This window comes from Nomascus leucogenys, chromosome 2, assembly GCF_006542625.1.
Source record: "Nomascus leucogenys isolate Asia chromosome 2, Asia_NLE_v1, whole genome shotgun sequence".
Taxonomy (NCBI): domain Eukaryota; kingdom Metazoa; phylum Chordata; class Mammalia; order Primates; family Hylobatidae; genus Nomascus; species Nomascus leucogenys.
Window position 1 is genome coordinate 21,857,765 of NC_044382.1, and position 16,975 is coordinate 21,874,739.

Here is a 16,975-nt window from a genome sequence, read left to right on the forward strand (position 1 = left end):
ACTGGTAAACTGGGAATAACACCTATCCTGTGGCTCTTTCTAAGGATTAAATGACAGAATGCATGTAGGTCACTTAGGACAGTGTCTGGCACATACTATTTTTTTTTTTTCAGTGACAGAAGTCAGCATAGGGACAGTTGAGTACCAAAAGCAGGAAGACGAGCATTTACCTAAGTCTGTTTTCTGTTTTCCTTTGTTTTTCCAAAGAGTCCAAAGTTTGGGATCTCCCATCAACATCCCATGTGTCAATGTGGAAAACGAGTGATTCAGTGTCTTCTCCTCAGCCTGGAGGTAAGGGGGCTGTAATTTTTTATTTTATTTTACTTTATTAATTTTTTTTTTTGAGACAGAGTCTCGCTTTTTTGTTTTTGTTTTTTTTTTGTAGAGATGAGGTCTCACCGTGTTGCCCAGGCTGGTCTCAAACCTCTTGGCCTCAAGTGATCCTCCTGCCTTGGCCTCCCAAAGTGCTAGAGCCACCTTGCCTGGCCTGGGGCTGTGTTCTCATGAGTGGCTTGTCTTTGGATGTGGAAACAATCTGTCATCTGTCTGGTTGTCTTGGGATGCAACTATTCTGGCTCCTTCACGGCCACGTACCACATCCTCCTGCCAGATGGGATGGAAGCAAAACATGCTGCAAGCATCAGTGCTGGCTTCTCCTCTCCTCTTCTCATCTCTGAAGTCCTTCCATTGAAATCTTCCTTCTTCCTTAGAAACTGCTGACCTGACGCCAGGAATGATAGTAGGAAAACCACCTATTCATTTTTCAAATTTTTATTTTTTTATTTTAAATTACACAAATATCACACTAATGCATTTTTGTTAGGGGTGCATAAAAACAGATAGAAATAAAATTCTCTTTCACTCCTTGTGTTCAATCCCAGCCCCCTGCCATGAGATAATAACTGTTATTAGTTGAAGATGATCATTCTAGTCTTTTTTCCATTCCCTTATGTGTCTACATATAGAAATATATAGTTCAGTTTAGTGTATGTCTTTAAACAATGTTATCATGCTATATGCAGCATTCTGCATTTTGTTTTATTCACTTATTGTTGTATATTGGACCACTTTCTTCTTTAATCTATGTAGATATATGTCAAATTGCTGTGTAATATTTCATATTATGAGTACTCACAGTATTTCTTGTCTATTGAGGGGCATTTAGGTTGTTTCAATGTTTCCTTTTTATAAACAGTGCTGCAGTGAACATCCTAGTACATGCATGCCTCCCTAACCATTCATGCAAGTGTTTCTGTAGTTAGAATGGTTGACCAAAAAGTAAAAATTACTGGTTAAAAGAAATGTGCACCTTTAAATTTAATAGCTTGTAGAGAAATGTTCTCAGAAAAGGCTGTGCCAATTTATTTTTCCACCCACAGAGTGTCTGCTTTCCCATATTCTCCCTACACATGATATGACCATTTGTTTAACTTTTTCAATCTTATGAGAAGAAAATGTCATCTTGTTCTTTTCTTTTTTTTTTTTTTTTTGAGACGGAGTCTCGCTCTGTTGCCCAGGCTGGAGTGCAGTGGCGCAATCTCGGCTCACTGCAAGCTCCGCCTCCCGGGTTCACGCCATTCTCCTGCCTCAGTCTCTCCGAGTAGCTGGGACTACAGGCGCCCGCCACCACGCCCAGCTAATTTTTTGTATCTTTTTAGTAGAGACGGGGTTTCACCGTGGTCTCGATCTCCTGACCTCGTGATCCGCCCGCCTCGGCCTCCCAAAGTGCTGGGATTACAAGTGTGAGCCACCGCGCCGGCCTCTTTCTTTCTTTTTAATTTTTTTGAGACAGAGCCTCACTCTGTAGCCCAAGTGGGAGCGCAGTGGTGCGATCTCCGCTCACTGCGACCTCCGCCTCCGGGGCTCAAGTGATTCTCATGCCTCAGCCTCCTGAGTAGCTAGGACTACAGGCGCATGCCACCATGCCTGGCTAATTTTTTGTATTTTAGTAGAGATGGGATTTCACCATGTTGCCCCGGGTGGTCTTGAACTCCTAAGCTCAGGCAATCCACCTACCTCGGCCTCCCAAAGTGCTGGGGTTGCAGGCATGAGCCACCTTGCCCGGCCCATCTTGTTCTTTTCTTATCCTGATTAACAGAGAGTTTGAGTTCCTTTCTATATGTTTATTAGCCAGGAAACAGGCATCGTTTAATTCTGTGAAGGAGACCATGTAGCATCACTCAAAAGTTCAGAAGAGGCCAGGCGTGGTGGCTCACGCCTATAATCCCAGAATTTTGGGAGGCCAAGGCGGGCGGATCACGAGGTCAGGAAATCAAGACCATCGTGTCTAACATGGTGAAACCCCGTCTCTACTAAAAAAAAAAAAAACCACAAAAAAATTAGCTGGACGTGGTGGTGGGCGCCTGTAGTCCCAGCTACTCAGAGGCTGAGGCAGGAGAATGGCGTGAATCCGGGAGGCGGAGCTTGCAGTGAGCCAAGATCTTGCCACTGCACTCCAGCCTGGGTGACAGAGTGAGACTCTGTCTCAAAACAAACAAACAAAAAAAAGCTCAGAATTGAAGGAAACAGACAAGAGTGAATGGAAGGGGACAGGTTTTGAAGTAAGACTGTAACTCAGGATAAAATGCAAGGGGAACCTGATATTAAGACGCTTTGGCCTGCACTAACTCATACAGTGGGAAAACAGAAAATCTGGACTAGGAGTTGATAATTTAAGGGAAATGGGGTGCCAAAGATCCAAACCCTTTTTGTCTGTGGGATGGGGTAAGGGTGGGGGACTATTTTCTGACAAAGAAAGAGACGGCAGTGACTAGAAAGGTGATGGAAAGTAGGGAGAACATTCTAACGCCATCATCCTTTATTCCATTTAAATCTTGGACTATTTTACATTGAATTACAAGGGAACAAGAGGTCATGTGATGTTTACCTTCCATAAGCTTCTTTATAGTTTTCATTTCTCTCCTTCTTGACCAAATCCCAGAAGAGAGAGCACTTGCTCCTGGGCTGAAGAGGAGCTTGGTGTAAGAAGGCCAGTCAGTCTCTATGGAACGTTTAGTCATTAGGGATGAAAAGCAGGATTTATTGACCATGTGTTATGTGCTAGGTCTATGTCAAGCCATCTTCCTTGGCCACTTAATTTAATCCCTCTTTAGCAGATGCTCACATTTTTGTTTTATCAAAATCTCCGAAGACCGCACAGCTCCCAGGTTGTCAGGTCCGGGATGTCTAGTTCTGATTCTACACTCTTTAGATATCATTTTATTTTATCTGGTTTTCTAATCTGAAATTAAAAGTCATATTCTTTTAACTACTATTCATTTATTTTAAATTACACAAACATTACACGCATGTTTTTTTGTTAGGGGTACATAAAAACAGATAGAAATAAAATTCTTTCACTCCCTACTTCCTCTCTTGCCACTGTTTTTTGGTAATGAAACATTCATAGCGATAATTGTGGTTAACATCCACCAAGGATTTATCTATGCATTAGGTACTGTGCTCAGCGTTTTTGCATTAATTTTCTTATTTGAATCTCACAACAACCTCCTAGGCAGCTACAGATATTATCCTCATTTTATAGGTAAAGAAATGGAGGGTCAGAGACTTTATTAGGGAAGCTAACACCTACCGTTGTAGGTCTGTCATTGTTTTAACACTATGCACGTTACATGTATTATCTCTTTTGATTGTCCACACATTCCTAAGAAATGGATACCATTATCACCTCCATTTTGAGCCCTTGAAGATTTAAAACTTGTCCAGTAAACGGCTGACCTGGATTTAACCCATGTCTTTTCAACTCTAAATCACTCTAACACCATGCTGCTCTGCTTCCTCCTGGTCTCCCTTCTGGTGCCTCTTACAGAATAAGACTACATCTTCATTCACCTGAAAACCCTTCCAACCCACTTCAGAGGGCCTACAGGCTTCTGTGGGTTTTTCTTTCTCTGGCCAACAATCCTCAATTCCCTCTCCATTTTTTCATGTAATTTTCGGATGGCAAAGCTTCCGTGGTTTTGGGCTGATTTAAATCCTTAAAGAGGGTCTTGTCAATCATTGTTCCCTAAAATTAGCATGACCCAGGGTAGCAATTTCTTGCCTCCACTTCATGGCTGCCTAGAATGGAGCTCAGAGATGTGGAGTGACTTGTCTTAAGATCACACAGCAGGCCGGGCGCAGTGGCTCGAGCCTGTAATCCCAGCACTTTGGGAGGCCGAGGCGGGCGGATCACGAGGTCAGGAGATCGAGACCATCCTGGCTAACATAGTGAAACCCCGTCTCTACTAAAAAGTACAAAACATTAGCCAGGCGTGGTGGCGGGTGCCTGTAGTCCCAGCTACTCCAGAGGCTGAGGCAGGAGAATGGCGTGAACCCAGGAGGCGGAGCTTGCAGTGAGCCAAGATCGCGCCACTGCACTCCAGCCTGGGGGACAGAGCGAGACTCCGTCTCAAAAAAAAAAAAAAAAAAAAAAGATCACACAGCTGAACAGCGGGAGAGCTAGGAGTCATACCCAGCTTTTAGAGATTTTAAACTGTGTCTAAGGACTCCTGGATGGGGGATATCTGTAGATGAGCTTCTTGCAGGAAGGGCATGACCCTCCTGAAATTATATGCATAATTGTATGTATGTGTGCACACACATTTTTCTGGGGCAAAGTCCAGGACTTTCATTCAATTCTCTAAATATTCTACAAAACCCCAAATGGCTAGAAACTATAATTCAGTAACAAATACAAGCACAAAACAGATAAAACAGCAGTAACAACTCACATGAAAATATGACATAGGTCCCACTCCCCCAAAATCTATTAGAGTAATACAGACTCATACTTCAAGATACCTAGGAACTCTGATCATACCTTCTCGCCTATGGGATTAATTTTATTTCTTTATTTCTTTTTTTTTGAGACAGAGTCTCACCTCTGTCACCCAGGCTGGAGTGCAGTGGCATGGTCTCGGCTCACTGCAAGCTTTGCTTCCTGGGTTCAAGTGATTCTCCTGCCTCAGCCTCCTGAGTAGCTGGGACTACAGGCACCCACCACCACCCCTGGCTAATTATTTTTTTTTTTGTATTTTTAGTAGAGACAGAGTTTCATCATATTGGCCAGGCTGGTCTCTAACTCCTGACCTTATGATCTACCTGCTTTGGCCTCTCAAAGTCCTGGGATTACAGGTATGCGCCTCTGCACCCAGCTGGGATTAATTTTATTTCTTGCTTGGTAGCAGGAATGTATGAAATGGCCCCCAGTTGCTCCCAAAAGGCCCCATCTCTACTGGGTAGGGACTCCGAAGCCAGGGCATAAAAAGCTACATAACTATGCCATTTCCTAAATAAAATCAGGTGGCCTGGGATTAAGTTCCCTACTGATTGTATCTCAGGCTCATGTTCACTGCCTCTATAACATCCCAAATCCCTATCCTTTCTTTCTTGTCCTTGCTTCTCATAGCCTGTTGGGTAGCATTAGGTGGGAGTTGAAAGAGTTGAGTCAGGGAGCACAAAGGCTCCTGATTATATCCTACCTCTGCCATTTTGTGAGATTTTTGTTTTTCTTGTAGAATCTCAGGTGAGTTATTTGTTCTATCCTTTTCTGAATCTCAGTTTCCTCAAAATGTAAAATGGGGATAACAGTAGTACTTATTGTGTAGGGCTATTAAGTGAGAAAATGCATGAGAAAAATGCCTAGTACATAATTACTGGCTTGTAAATAATAGTCATTAGGAAGGACTTCTATTTTTTTCTTTTCTTTACATCTCTGCTGCTATTCCAGATCACAAACCTTCATTTTCAGGAGTACAGCAGGGTAACAAGAGGCCACTTCTGCCAGCTCCCAACTGACTGGTTGTTCCTGATCAGTATATAGATACTTTTTGGTTTTATGATTTTTTTTTCAACTACTAATCACGCTAGGGAAACAGCTGAAGAGTGACAAAATCACAAACCCAGAGAAGTTACAGAAGCTTTTACAATCTCATAGTAGTAATTCTCAGTATTAGAATAAATCTGAGATTCTGAAAGCTTTTCACTGACCTCTGTTTAGATAGCTCTGCAGAACTCCCAATTATTGTTTTTATTCCTGTGGGTGAACATCTTTAATTTTCAATGGCCTCTCAGTTGTTTTGTTCTCACATTGCTCAATCTATTGAGGCTCCACTCTATAATTTAGGCTTGAGAATCAAGTTACAGCTGAAAAAGAGCTGTGGTCCAGTTTGCCATTCGAATGCTTCCAGGTTTGTCTTATTTATTTTACAAAGCAACTCCATGTACATGTCTTCTAGTTCAATGCTCTCCTCCAATTTTTAGGTGGCTGGTCTGCAGATATCAACCAAAGAAGCCCTACTTAGTGTTGCAAATTCTAATCTCCACTCTCTGGATGCCAGATATAGGGTTCAGAGATGTAGAATGATTTATCCAAGGTCCCACAGCTAGACAGAGGGAGAACTGGGACTCACATCCACATTTCAGGGATTTTAAACTTGTGTCTATGAACTTCCGGGGGGATGTAGGGGGGAAGTCTTGTCTGTAGAATGCTGGGAAACTAAGAAGATGGGAAATTGAGACCCAGAGAAGGCCAGGGAATTGAGAGAAGCCTTGTAGTGAGGTAGGAAGAGAGCTAAGGCAAGAGGCCAGTGGTCCTGATCCCATGCAAAGTTGGTCTTTGTTGCCGGACTGGCAGCCACTTTTTCTCAACAGAGCTTTCTTGAAGGCAGGGTTCCTTATTTACTCCTAAAATATGAGGTTTCACTTTTTCTTGTGCCCCAAATGAATCATTATACTTATAATCAGCAGGAAGTCAAAACTCTAGCACAAATTCAAATTGAATGCACTGAAAAACACACGAGGACTTTGCCGTCAATATTCAAATTGGGAAAAATGAAGATTGCTCTGACAATAACAACATTTTTCTTTCCTTGCGATACTTAACAGTAGTTATTTCTTGGTCCCAGGGGCAAGAATATGGGGGAGTGGGTTAGGGATGAGTTTAGAAACATTTTTTTCTATTACTATATCTTTTTATTTTGCAAAGTCAGTTGAAGCTTCAAGATCCAAAACAAGCTGGCCTTTCCATGGAGTTAAGGCATGCTCAGAGGGAAATGTGGTTGGACATGGAATTTTAAATCTGTACCTTGTAACTCTGGCATTTGGTTTAGATATATGACAATTGGTAATATATTTGGTTGCTACTTTATGTGGCGTAGGACATAAAAAATGAGTAAGTCATGGCCTTCGTCTTTAAAGGGATCACACTTTAGCGGGATGGACAGGCTTGTGCATAACAAACCATCCTTTAGTGAGCTCTGCTTTGAGATAGAGGTGAGAAAAGGCACACTGGGGCCCAAAGACGGAAGAGTTGAAAATGAAAATGAGGGCCAGGGTCAGGGCTGATTTTACTCATTGACTTTTGAATTCGTTCTTCAAGGAGAAAATGCTATTAAGGAGGGAAGAGCCAGCAGGATGGAAGAACAGCATGAGCAAAGACGGAGAAATGTAATACAAGCATGATGTCTTTGGTGATTATTTAACAGTCTGGTTTAATCCAAAAATAGAGATAGGAAGCTAGTAATGGTCTAGGTTCTTAAGGGGCTTGTATGATTGACTAAAGAATTTATATTTTATTTCAGAGTCGTGAGGAATCGTTCATGTTTTTTGAATAGGGAGTGACATTTTCAGTTGTTTTAGGAAAAATTGCTCTGGCAAGGGTATGGAGGATGTATTAGATGGGAGCAAGGCGGGAGTCTCCTGCAATACGTCAGGTGAAGCATGAGCGTCTAGATTAGAATGACAGCAGCAACAACAATAGAGAGGGGACAGAGTAACAGCCATTTAGCAATTAGGAGTCAGAGGACTTGGTGGCCTAAGTGGAGAATGAAGGACAGCTAATTCTCTGCAGTTGGGAGAATGGGTCGATGTGTGGGTTAACTGGTAAAGCAGCTCCATGAGGAAGAGTTAAGTTTGTGTGTGAGATCTTGAGTTTGAAATGCCTCTGAGAAGTGTCTTAACAGGCAGTTGAAAGTGTGGGTCTGGGCTGACTCATGGATGCCTGGGTGGGTGTCTTTGCTAATTGGCACTTATATCTGATCAAAATAATTACTACAATGATTCACATTATAAGTACTAAATAAAGACTTGCCAGTATACCAATACTTTCATGTATATTCTCTCAAAAGGGGTAGTGCAAGACTAAGGATATAATTTGGGAGGTCATTGCTCATAAACGACACTTATTGAGTACTTATTATATGCCAAGGCTTGGCTCAATGCATCCAGTGCATTGTCTCATTGTGAGCAATTGTCCAAATCTGCGAGGAAGATTCTATTATAAGGTCCATGATAAAGGAGAAAAACTAAGGTTTGAAGAGGTTAAAAAATTGGCCAGAATTTGAATCCCAGGTCTCTTTGGTGCTTGAACCTGAGCTCTTACACCCTTTATTGTCTTGCCTCATTAGCACAGGAGGGATAATGGAAGCTCCTGTATAATCACCTAAAGATATTGTGTGAGATGAAGAGAGAGATGAAGAGGTGCAAAGGGAGACTCCCTCCCCATAAAGGAGCAGTACACTGGGGGAGCTTGTGGTGGAGGAAGAAAAGCCTACTAAGGAGCTACTCCTAAGCCAGCTAAGGAGCTAGACAGGAAGACACCAGAACTAGAATTGGATGCATAAGCGCACAAGGGCAGAGGAAGCTGGGCTGGCAAAGCCTAAGGAGGCTGTAGTTAAAGATTAGGAAATTCTAGAATGAGGCATTTAGAGATGTGGCTGTGTACTGCAGCAGGGTCACCATGAAGTGGACAGAGAGTGTGAGCTCTGTGGGCGGACTCCATGAAATCCCAAAATGAGCAATTGCTAGAGGATGAATGTTTGACGTTCTTTCAAGAAATTTAGAGGGAAGGCTGGGTAGAGAAGGAAGGAGCTGCTGAATGAGCAAGGTGTATTCTGGCATTGGATAGGAGGATGCAGTCAAACATGGCAGAGGTAGGTTTGATCTAGACCTGGAGATAAGAGAGAAGAGGGTGAGGAGAGAATAAATGAAGGTGTGAGAACAATCAGATCTCGTGTTGACCTCTAGGAGGTAGGAGAAGACTGGGGAAGCAAGACCTTGAACTTGGAGATCATCTAATCCATGAATGCCAGACCTGATCATGCGCTGGAATCACAGGGAACTTAGTAAAAATATAGGTCTCCTTAGTGTACCCAAGACTTGCAGATGAGAACCTCTGGCAGTGGGGTCAAGAAATCATATGTTTAACAAAACTCAGATGAATCTTTTGAAGCCACAGCCCTGGTCCCAAGAAGGCAGTTAGGAATTCCTAGTATAGTACACTCTCCTTGTTTTACAAATAAGGAAATTGAGGCACAGAGACATTTAAAAAGTTTAAAGAGGAGTGAGCACTCGTCCTTAGGTAGGAGTCTCTTCTGGCTCCCAAATTAGAGCTAATTGCCCTACATTGCACTATTTTAATAAAGTAAAGATAAAATTGAGCCCTGTCAGAACCTGACAATTTTCTGAGCCTTTCGCTGATCAAGGGCATGGAAAAGTTGTAGGAGGAATTGCCATTCTCAGTACAAGTTCAGCAGAAGGAACAGAGAAAGGCAGAGGAATGAAGCAAACCACATTTGTACTCACCAATGCCATTGTTAGGAAGAAAGAAATTGGATGCACTTGATTTCAAAGTCAACATCTTTCATGAGGTATTAACAGATTTGTTTTATCTCTCATGCCCAGTGCTGTTCACAGGCTTGAATCAGTTGGTAGCCCGGCTGGGGGATAAAGGAAAAAGACAAAAGTGGATTCTTCTTATTTTTTCTCACAATAGCATTCTAGTCTACCAACTGTACAATTTTTTATTAATAATACTGGAATTGAATCCATGTAATTCTAGCATCTAACAGCTCACCTTCAGAAATGTCAGCCAAATAAGATCAAAGAGAATTGCCAAGCTTTAAAAGAAGTATGTCCATGTAAGACAAACAAAGAGTGAAAAAGAAATAAGGGGTGAGCTGTTGAAATAGAACACAAAGCCAGCCCCAAGATAGGTCCTCATTGATGGCTAATAAACTGAGCTGGGTGGCCCCTCTGTAGGCCAAAACACCTCTCTGATGCAGAGCCAGGGAGGGGTTTCTAGGCACTGGAGAGGTCTCTGATTTCACAGTGGGTAGAATAAATGAATAAACCTCAGTGAGTTCTGCAGTGTGGTCTCTCTCTGTTTTCTGCCCTATAAACAAGTCAACAAATAAAGGTACAAATGCCCTTTGGTAAGATCTACCATCTGTAATTGGGGGCTGTTGAACCCTGTGATGCTCAGCAGTACAGTAGAGAGGAAAAGAAGTGGAACCTGGAATCAGATGTCATTGCCCTACCATTCACTAGCTCTCATTATTAGCTATGCAGCCTTGGGCAAGATATGGACCCCTCAGAGCTTTCATTTCCTCCTCTTTCAATAAGTCTGCCCAAGTTTGCTTAGCTCATAGACTCATATTAAAGCTCCAATGAGATAATGTATGTGAAAGTGCTTTGTGCACTTTCGGATGCTTCTATTGTACTCACAATAATAATCATCGATAATAATGATTATTAGAATTTCTTTTCCAAAAACTGTACCCATCCAGGTGGTACAGGACTGGGGTTTCTTTTCTTTTTTTTTCAGATGGAGTCACACTCTCTTACCCAGGCTGGAGGGCAAGCGCCATCTCGGCTCACTGCAACCTCTGCCTCCCGTGTTCAAGCGATTCTCCTGCCTCAGCCTCCTGAGTAGCTGGGATTACAGGCAGCCGCCATCATGCCTGGCTAATTTTTTTTCTTTTTTTTTTTTTTTGTACTTTTGTAGAGATGGGGTTTCACCATGTTGGCCAGGCTGGTTTTGAACTTTTGGCCTCAGGTGATCTGCCCACCTCGGCCTCCCAAACTGCTGGGATTACAGGCGTGAGCCACTCTTCCCATTGTATTCACTCTCCAGCACTCATCTTGCCACATTTTCCAAAGTCCATAGAGCCCAGAGGATAAGAGCTTGGGCTCCGAAGGCAGATGATCCTGGCTCCGAGATTTTCTCTGTGCTTTCCTACTATGCAACTTGAGCAAGTTGCCTGACCTCTCCAGGGCACAAGTTTCCCACTGTGAGATGAGGGCAGTAATGGGAACTACTGCCGAGCATTTTCTGAGAATTAACTGAGAACATGAGAAGTACTTCACATTGTACTTGGCATACAGTAAGTGCTCAGTATATGGTAGCCATTTATTATTATTGTTGTTGTTATCAATAATTCTGAGGGTTTTAGGTCAAATGGAGATCTTCCCACCTCCCTCAATCAAGATTAATTAATTTATTTATTTTTGTTTTTGAGATGGGGTCTCGTTCTGCAGCTCAGGCTGGAGTGTAGTGATGCGATCATGGCTCACTGCAGCCTCGATCTCTTGGGCTCAAGCGATCCTCCTGCCACAGCCTCCTGAGTAGCTGGGACTACAGGCATGCACCACCATGCCCAGCTAATTTTTTTTTATTTTGTAGAGATGGTGTCTCCCTATGTTGCCCAGTCTGGTCTTGAACTCCCGCGTTTAAGAGATCTGGCCACCTTGGCCTCCCAAAGTGCTGGATTACAAGCATGAGCTACTGCGCCTGGCCTCGGTGAAGATTTATTGATCAGCTAAGGTGGGCAAAGCCCAGTGCTAGACATTACCCTCCAGAGGAGAGTCCGGTGATGAAGGATTAGGAATGAGGTCTTATCTGTGTTTTACTGATACCCTCGTCTATTGGCACACGAGAGCAGAAGCCTAAGGAGGTGACTCTAGGCTCTAATAGGGTTGATGAGATTTTGTTGCTAGGGTGTCTCAAGAGCAGTGGAAGGTTGAGGCCAAGGTTCAGAACCAAGGTGCCTCTTGAACAATGGTGTTCTAGGGTCTCTGGTTTCCTTCTATCTACCTCATCTGCGTGAAATGTGACAGTATCTCACCATTTCATCCTCTTTCTGAACCACATTGGGTGCCAACACAACTTGCTCTCTGTTCTCTGTCAAAATTACCAACATGGACCCCACCCAATTCTTCCCTTGGAGCTAAGGAACGCCTGACTGATGTATGTAATGCTCTGTTGGTTTATTCATTTCAGTGTATATATTCATTTAAGTGTATAAAAACATGTAAAGGCCTTCAGAATTTAAAGCAAGCATGCGAATTCAATAAATGTGTGCTTCCACTTTCAAAAGGAGTATTGAAATTCCAGATCTGTATTAGTGCTGCTGGGAAAGGTCAGAAAATATGAATTCTGAGTAGAGGTCAGCAAAATACGTAGTCCCTTCCTTTGTTATTTACTGTAAAATCTTGCGCAAATGAACCTTTCTCTCTAGATTTCAGCTTCCCTCTTGACAAATTAAAAAAAAAAAAGAAATTGGAGGAGACAATTTCAAATCCCTCTCAACTCTTAAACATTCAGATTGTGATTTTTGGATACTTTTGCTGTCTTTTGGATTTTTTGAGACCATATCGCCCATGATCCACAGGGGGCAGCGTAAGCCTGAGGCTACCCATGAAAGAAAAGAAACTGTTCTCTGAAGGCTTGCACTTGTCACTTCTAAAATTCTAGGATTGCGTTAAAGTTGTATCTTTGAGTTGACTTATTTCAGAACTAATTTTGTTTTAAACATAGGACAGATGAGTCCCAGCATCTATGAATTCAATGATGAGTCAACATATGTGATATCTGTTCTAAAATGCACCCACTGAGAAGACAGAGTGCTCTTCTTTTCTGTTGATTTCTGGCTCGAAGCTCACTCGTTCGAGAATTTGTGTTTTCAAGTAGGATTATAATATGCTTTTTTTCTTTTCTGTCAGATTCGTTAAGAACATTTTTTTGTTTTGAGTCATTAAGAGTTGGGTTCAAATGTCCTTTGTTTGTGTCACCTTGGGCAATCAATGTAACTTCTTTCAGCCTCAGTTTACCATCTGTAAAATGGGTTTATGAACATTAAATGTGATAATTTGGCGGGGCATGGTAGCTCACACTTGTAATCTCAGCACTTTGGGAGAACGAGGTGGGAGGATCACTTGAGCCCAGGAGTTTGAGACCAGCCTGGGCAACATAGCAAAACTCCATCTCTACCAAAAAAAAACCAAAAGAAACCAAAAAAACCAAAAACAAAACACACACTAGCTAGGTGTGGTGGCACAGACGTGTAGTCCCAGCTATTTGGGAAGCAGAGGTGAGTTGGGAGGATACCCTGAGCCGGAGTCCGGGAGGTTGAGGCTGCAGTGAGCCCTGATTGCACACTGTACTCAAGCCTAGGCGACAGAGCAAGACCCTGTCTCAAAGTTTTTAAAAAATTATAATTTATACAAAGTGCTTATAACTGTGCCTGGCACATAGTAAGCGCTCAATAAATGTATTCAAAGAGAAAGTCTCTGCTAATTTTAAAGCAAGTTTCTATGAATAGGATGGGAACGGGGATGATATTAAAAGTGGATTCTTAAAAGATCTTCTTGTCTAAAATTGTAATGCCATTTCACAACTGCACATAGCACAGTTCTAATTAAGTGACAGAGCAGGTTCTGGTGTACCACGGTAAGCATAGCCATGTTGAAAAGGAAGTCTATCATCACCCTAACTTCTGAAGGCTCTTACAATTACATTAATTCCTTGATACCATGGGGTTTGTTTTTGCACCAGTAGACCAACAGGGATCTGCAAACTTTTTCTGTAAAGGGCCAGAAAGGGCTGGGCGCGGTGGCTCACACCTATAATCCCAGCACTTTAGGAGGCCAAGGTGGGTGGATCACAGCTCCTCAAGGTCAGGAGTTTGAGACCAGCCTGGCCAACATGATGAAACCCTATTTCTACTAAAAATACAAAAATTAGCTGGGCCTGTAATCCCAGCTACTCAGGAGACTGAGGCAGGAGAATCGCTTGAACCTGGGAGGCGGAGGTTGCAGTGAGCCAAGATCGCACCACTGCACTCCAGTCTGGGAGACAGAGTGAGACTCTGTCTCAAAAAAACAAAACAAAACAATACTCTCACCCATGAACAGATAAAGAGATTATCACTGTTACAGTTTGGACTATATCCTTTCACTTTTCAGCTTTTTTTGGGGGGGAGTTGGGGGCGAGATCTCGCTCTGTTGCCCAAGCTGTAGTGTAGTGACCCGGTCATAGCTCACTGCAGCCTAGAATGCCTGGCTAATTTGTTAAAAAATATTTTTGTAGAGAGAACATCTTGATATGTTTCCCAGGCTGGTCTCAAAGTTGTGGCCTCAAACGACCCTTCCACCTTGGCCTCCCAAAGTGCTAGAATTACAGGCATGAGTCACCATCCTTGCCCAGTCTTTTTAATTTTCCTTATAACAATAGATTATTGTTTTTCACAGAAGGAGAATGGCGTGAACCCGAGAGGCGGAGCTTGCAGTGAGCCGAGACTGAGCCACTGCACTCCAGCCTGGGCGACAGAGCGAGACTCCGTCTCAAAAAAAAAAAAAAAAAGTTTCAATTTTTTTATTTTCAAAATCATTCTATATTCTTTTAAACTCACTTTAAATTTCATTAGTTTCATTCAAGAAATCTTTACCGCAAAGCTGCTATATACCATTCGTATATTCAGTAGAACAATGTGAAATGGCTAATATTTAAACCATTTTCTTTTCTTTTCTTTTTTTGTTTTTGAGACGGAGTCTCACTTGGTTGCCCAGGCTGGAATTCAGTGGCACGATCTCGGCTCACTGCAACCTTCGCCTCCCAGGCTCAAGCCATTCTCTTGCCTCAGCCTCTGGAGTAGCTGGGATTACAGGCACCCACCACCACGCCCGGCTAATTTTTGCATTTTTAGTAGAGACAGGGTTTCACCATGTGGCCAGGCTGGTCTTGAACTGACCTCAGGTGATCCATCCGCCTCGGCCTCCCAAAGTGCTGGGATTACAGGCATGAGCCACTGCACCTGGCCCTTAAACCGTTTTCTTTAAAGCTTGTTTTCAAATAATTTTAGTCTCATGAGAACTTGCAAAAATAGTGCAGTGAGGTTATCCTATATATTCCTCCAGTGTCCCCCAATGATCACATCTTATGTAACTATAGTACATTGTCCAAGCCAGGAAACTGACGCTGGCACAATACAATTAACTAGTATATTAACCCTAGCAGGCCTTTTTTGGGTTTTATATGTACTTACTGTTAAAAATTCTTTGGACTTATAAAAACAAGCAGTATATCTCTATTGTGCAGCTTTCCGTGTCAGTACTTTTAGATCTGGAGGGTGTCCTTTTTTAATAGCATAATTCTAACCCTTTTTTGGCTGTGGGTTACTGGGTTTCTAACAACTGTCTTCAAAGTTTCACATAGAAGGTCACTTTGACGCTGCTTCGGGGAAATGACACACACCCCAAGGGTTTGCTCTTGCCTCAAGCATCGTGGAGTTTCCAGTGATTAACACATGACACAAATAATATTTCACCACTAAAAAGTCACATTTGAGAAAATTTAGAAATTAGACAAAATTAAAATGGTACTAGGAAGAATAATTTTAATTGTCTTGATATTTCTACTTGAAAGCAGGTGTATTTAGTCTTTAAGTTTCTTTTTAGTTTTCTTTGGGGAATGAGTATACAAATAACTAAGAATACATAATTGTATTTCTGTATGTATTTTTAAGTATTTGCATACTCATTCCCTATACTAAGTATAGTTTTATATCCTTTAAAAAGAATACTGTGTAATGATAATTTTTCTCAGTAAAATTCTTTGAAAAAAGATATCCAGAATTAGAAAGGTTAAAAAGGATATAGAAGATCAGTTGGTGAAATATTAATATTTTCAGATGAAGAAACTGTGGCTCAGAGAAGGAAAGTATCTTAGCCAAGGTCGCATAGCCAGGAAAGTTGAGATAAATACTTAGTGATGGCAGAGAGTCCCAGGATGCCACAGTGAGGAAGGCTGAGGGGCAAGTACTTGGCAATACTCCAAGACCTAAGGTTAAGTGTTACAGGAATTTCATTTTACCAGAGTACCCATGCCTACCAAGAACTCAAGAGACCAAAATACAAGCTAGAAAGCCAATTTACTAGCTTACAGTGAGAATTCTAGCTGCCAAGAGATCTAACTTGTAATCCCCCTGTAAATATATTCTCATCCTGTAGAAAAATCTAATATTAACCAGAAGGTTTGGTGAATCCATGGACCCAGGAAAAGTGGAGTTAACGTTAAGATTGTTTTGTTATTGTTTAAATTTTAATTAATTTAAGATACATCATACACACTCATGGAAAAAGTACAAAGCATGCAAAAAATGTTAACATGAAAAGTCAATCTTCCTTTCATATCTTGTGCCTGTCCCAGAGCCAAGACCTTCTTTTGGAAGGTCTTAGGGACCACTGTCTCTGTATTTTCTTGTTGCTGCTGTAACAAATGACCTCAAACTTACTGGCTTAACACACAAATTTATTATCTCAGAGTTGTGAAACGTAGAAGCTCTAAAATCAAGGTGTTGGCAGGGTTGTATTCATACCGGATTTGTTAGGGGATAATTTGTTTCTTTGCTTTTTCTAGCTCCTAGAGGCATTCCTTGGCTTGTGACTCCTTCCTTCATCCTCAAAGTCAGCAGCATAGCATCTTCAAATATCTCTCTCTCTCTGTGATCTCTTCTTCCTTTATCACACATCCCCTGACTTCTTCTCTAACCTTCTTGCTGCCTCCTCATAAGGACCCTTGTAATTACATTAGACCCACCAGATAACCCAGGATAATCTTCTCATCGCAAGATCCTTAACTTAATGACATTGCAAAATCTCTTTTGCCATATAAGAGAACATATTCACAGTTTCTGAAGATTAGGACATGGACATATTTGGGTGTCATTATTTTGCTGACCACAGTCTCCAAACTACATTTGAGAGACGAATGACTCCTTCTTCTTCTCTAGACCAGACTAATAATGTGTTCTGATGAAAAATAATGTATTCTTGTTATTAAGATGCTTATTTATATTTGTTTACCAATTTGTTCAGTACATTATGAAATATATCCTTCTGGAAAATGTTTAAAAGA

The 16,975-nt window shown here is 41.8% G+C and overlaps 1 protein-coding gene across 2 annotated transcripts in view; it reads left to right on the top strand.

The window, feature by feature from the left end:
* TIMD4 (T cell immunoglobulin and mucin domain containing 4) overlaps nucleotides 1–16,975 on the top strand; it is a 41,599-nt gene that overhangs the window by 13,342 nt on the left and 11,282 nt on the right. The window contains exon 5 of one of the 2 annotated variants that reach the window (XM_003268566.4): nucleotides 208–291. The exons of the other annotated variant lie outside the window; for it this stretch is intronic. Coding sequence (XP_003268614.2) covers nucleotides 208–291 — 84 coding nt within the window. The remainder of the gene's footprint in view (nucleotides 1–207; nucleotides 292–16,975) is intronic. 2 annotated transcript variants of the gene reach the window in all.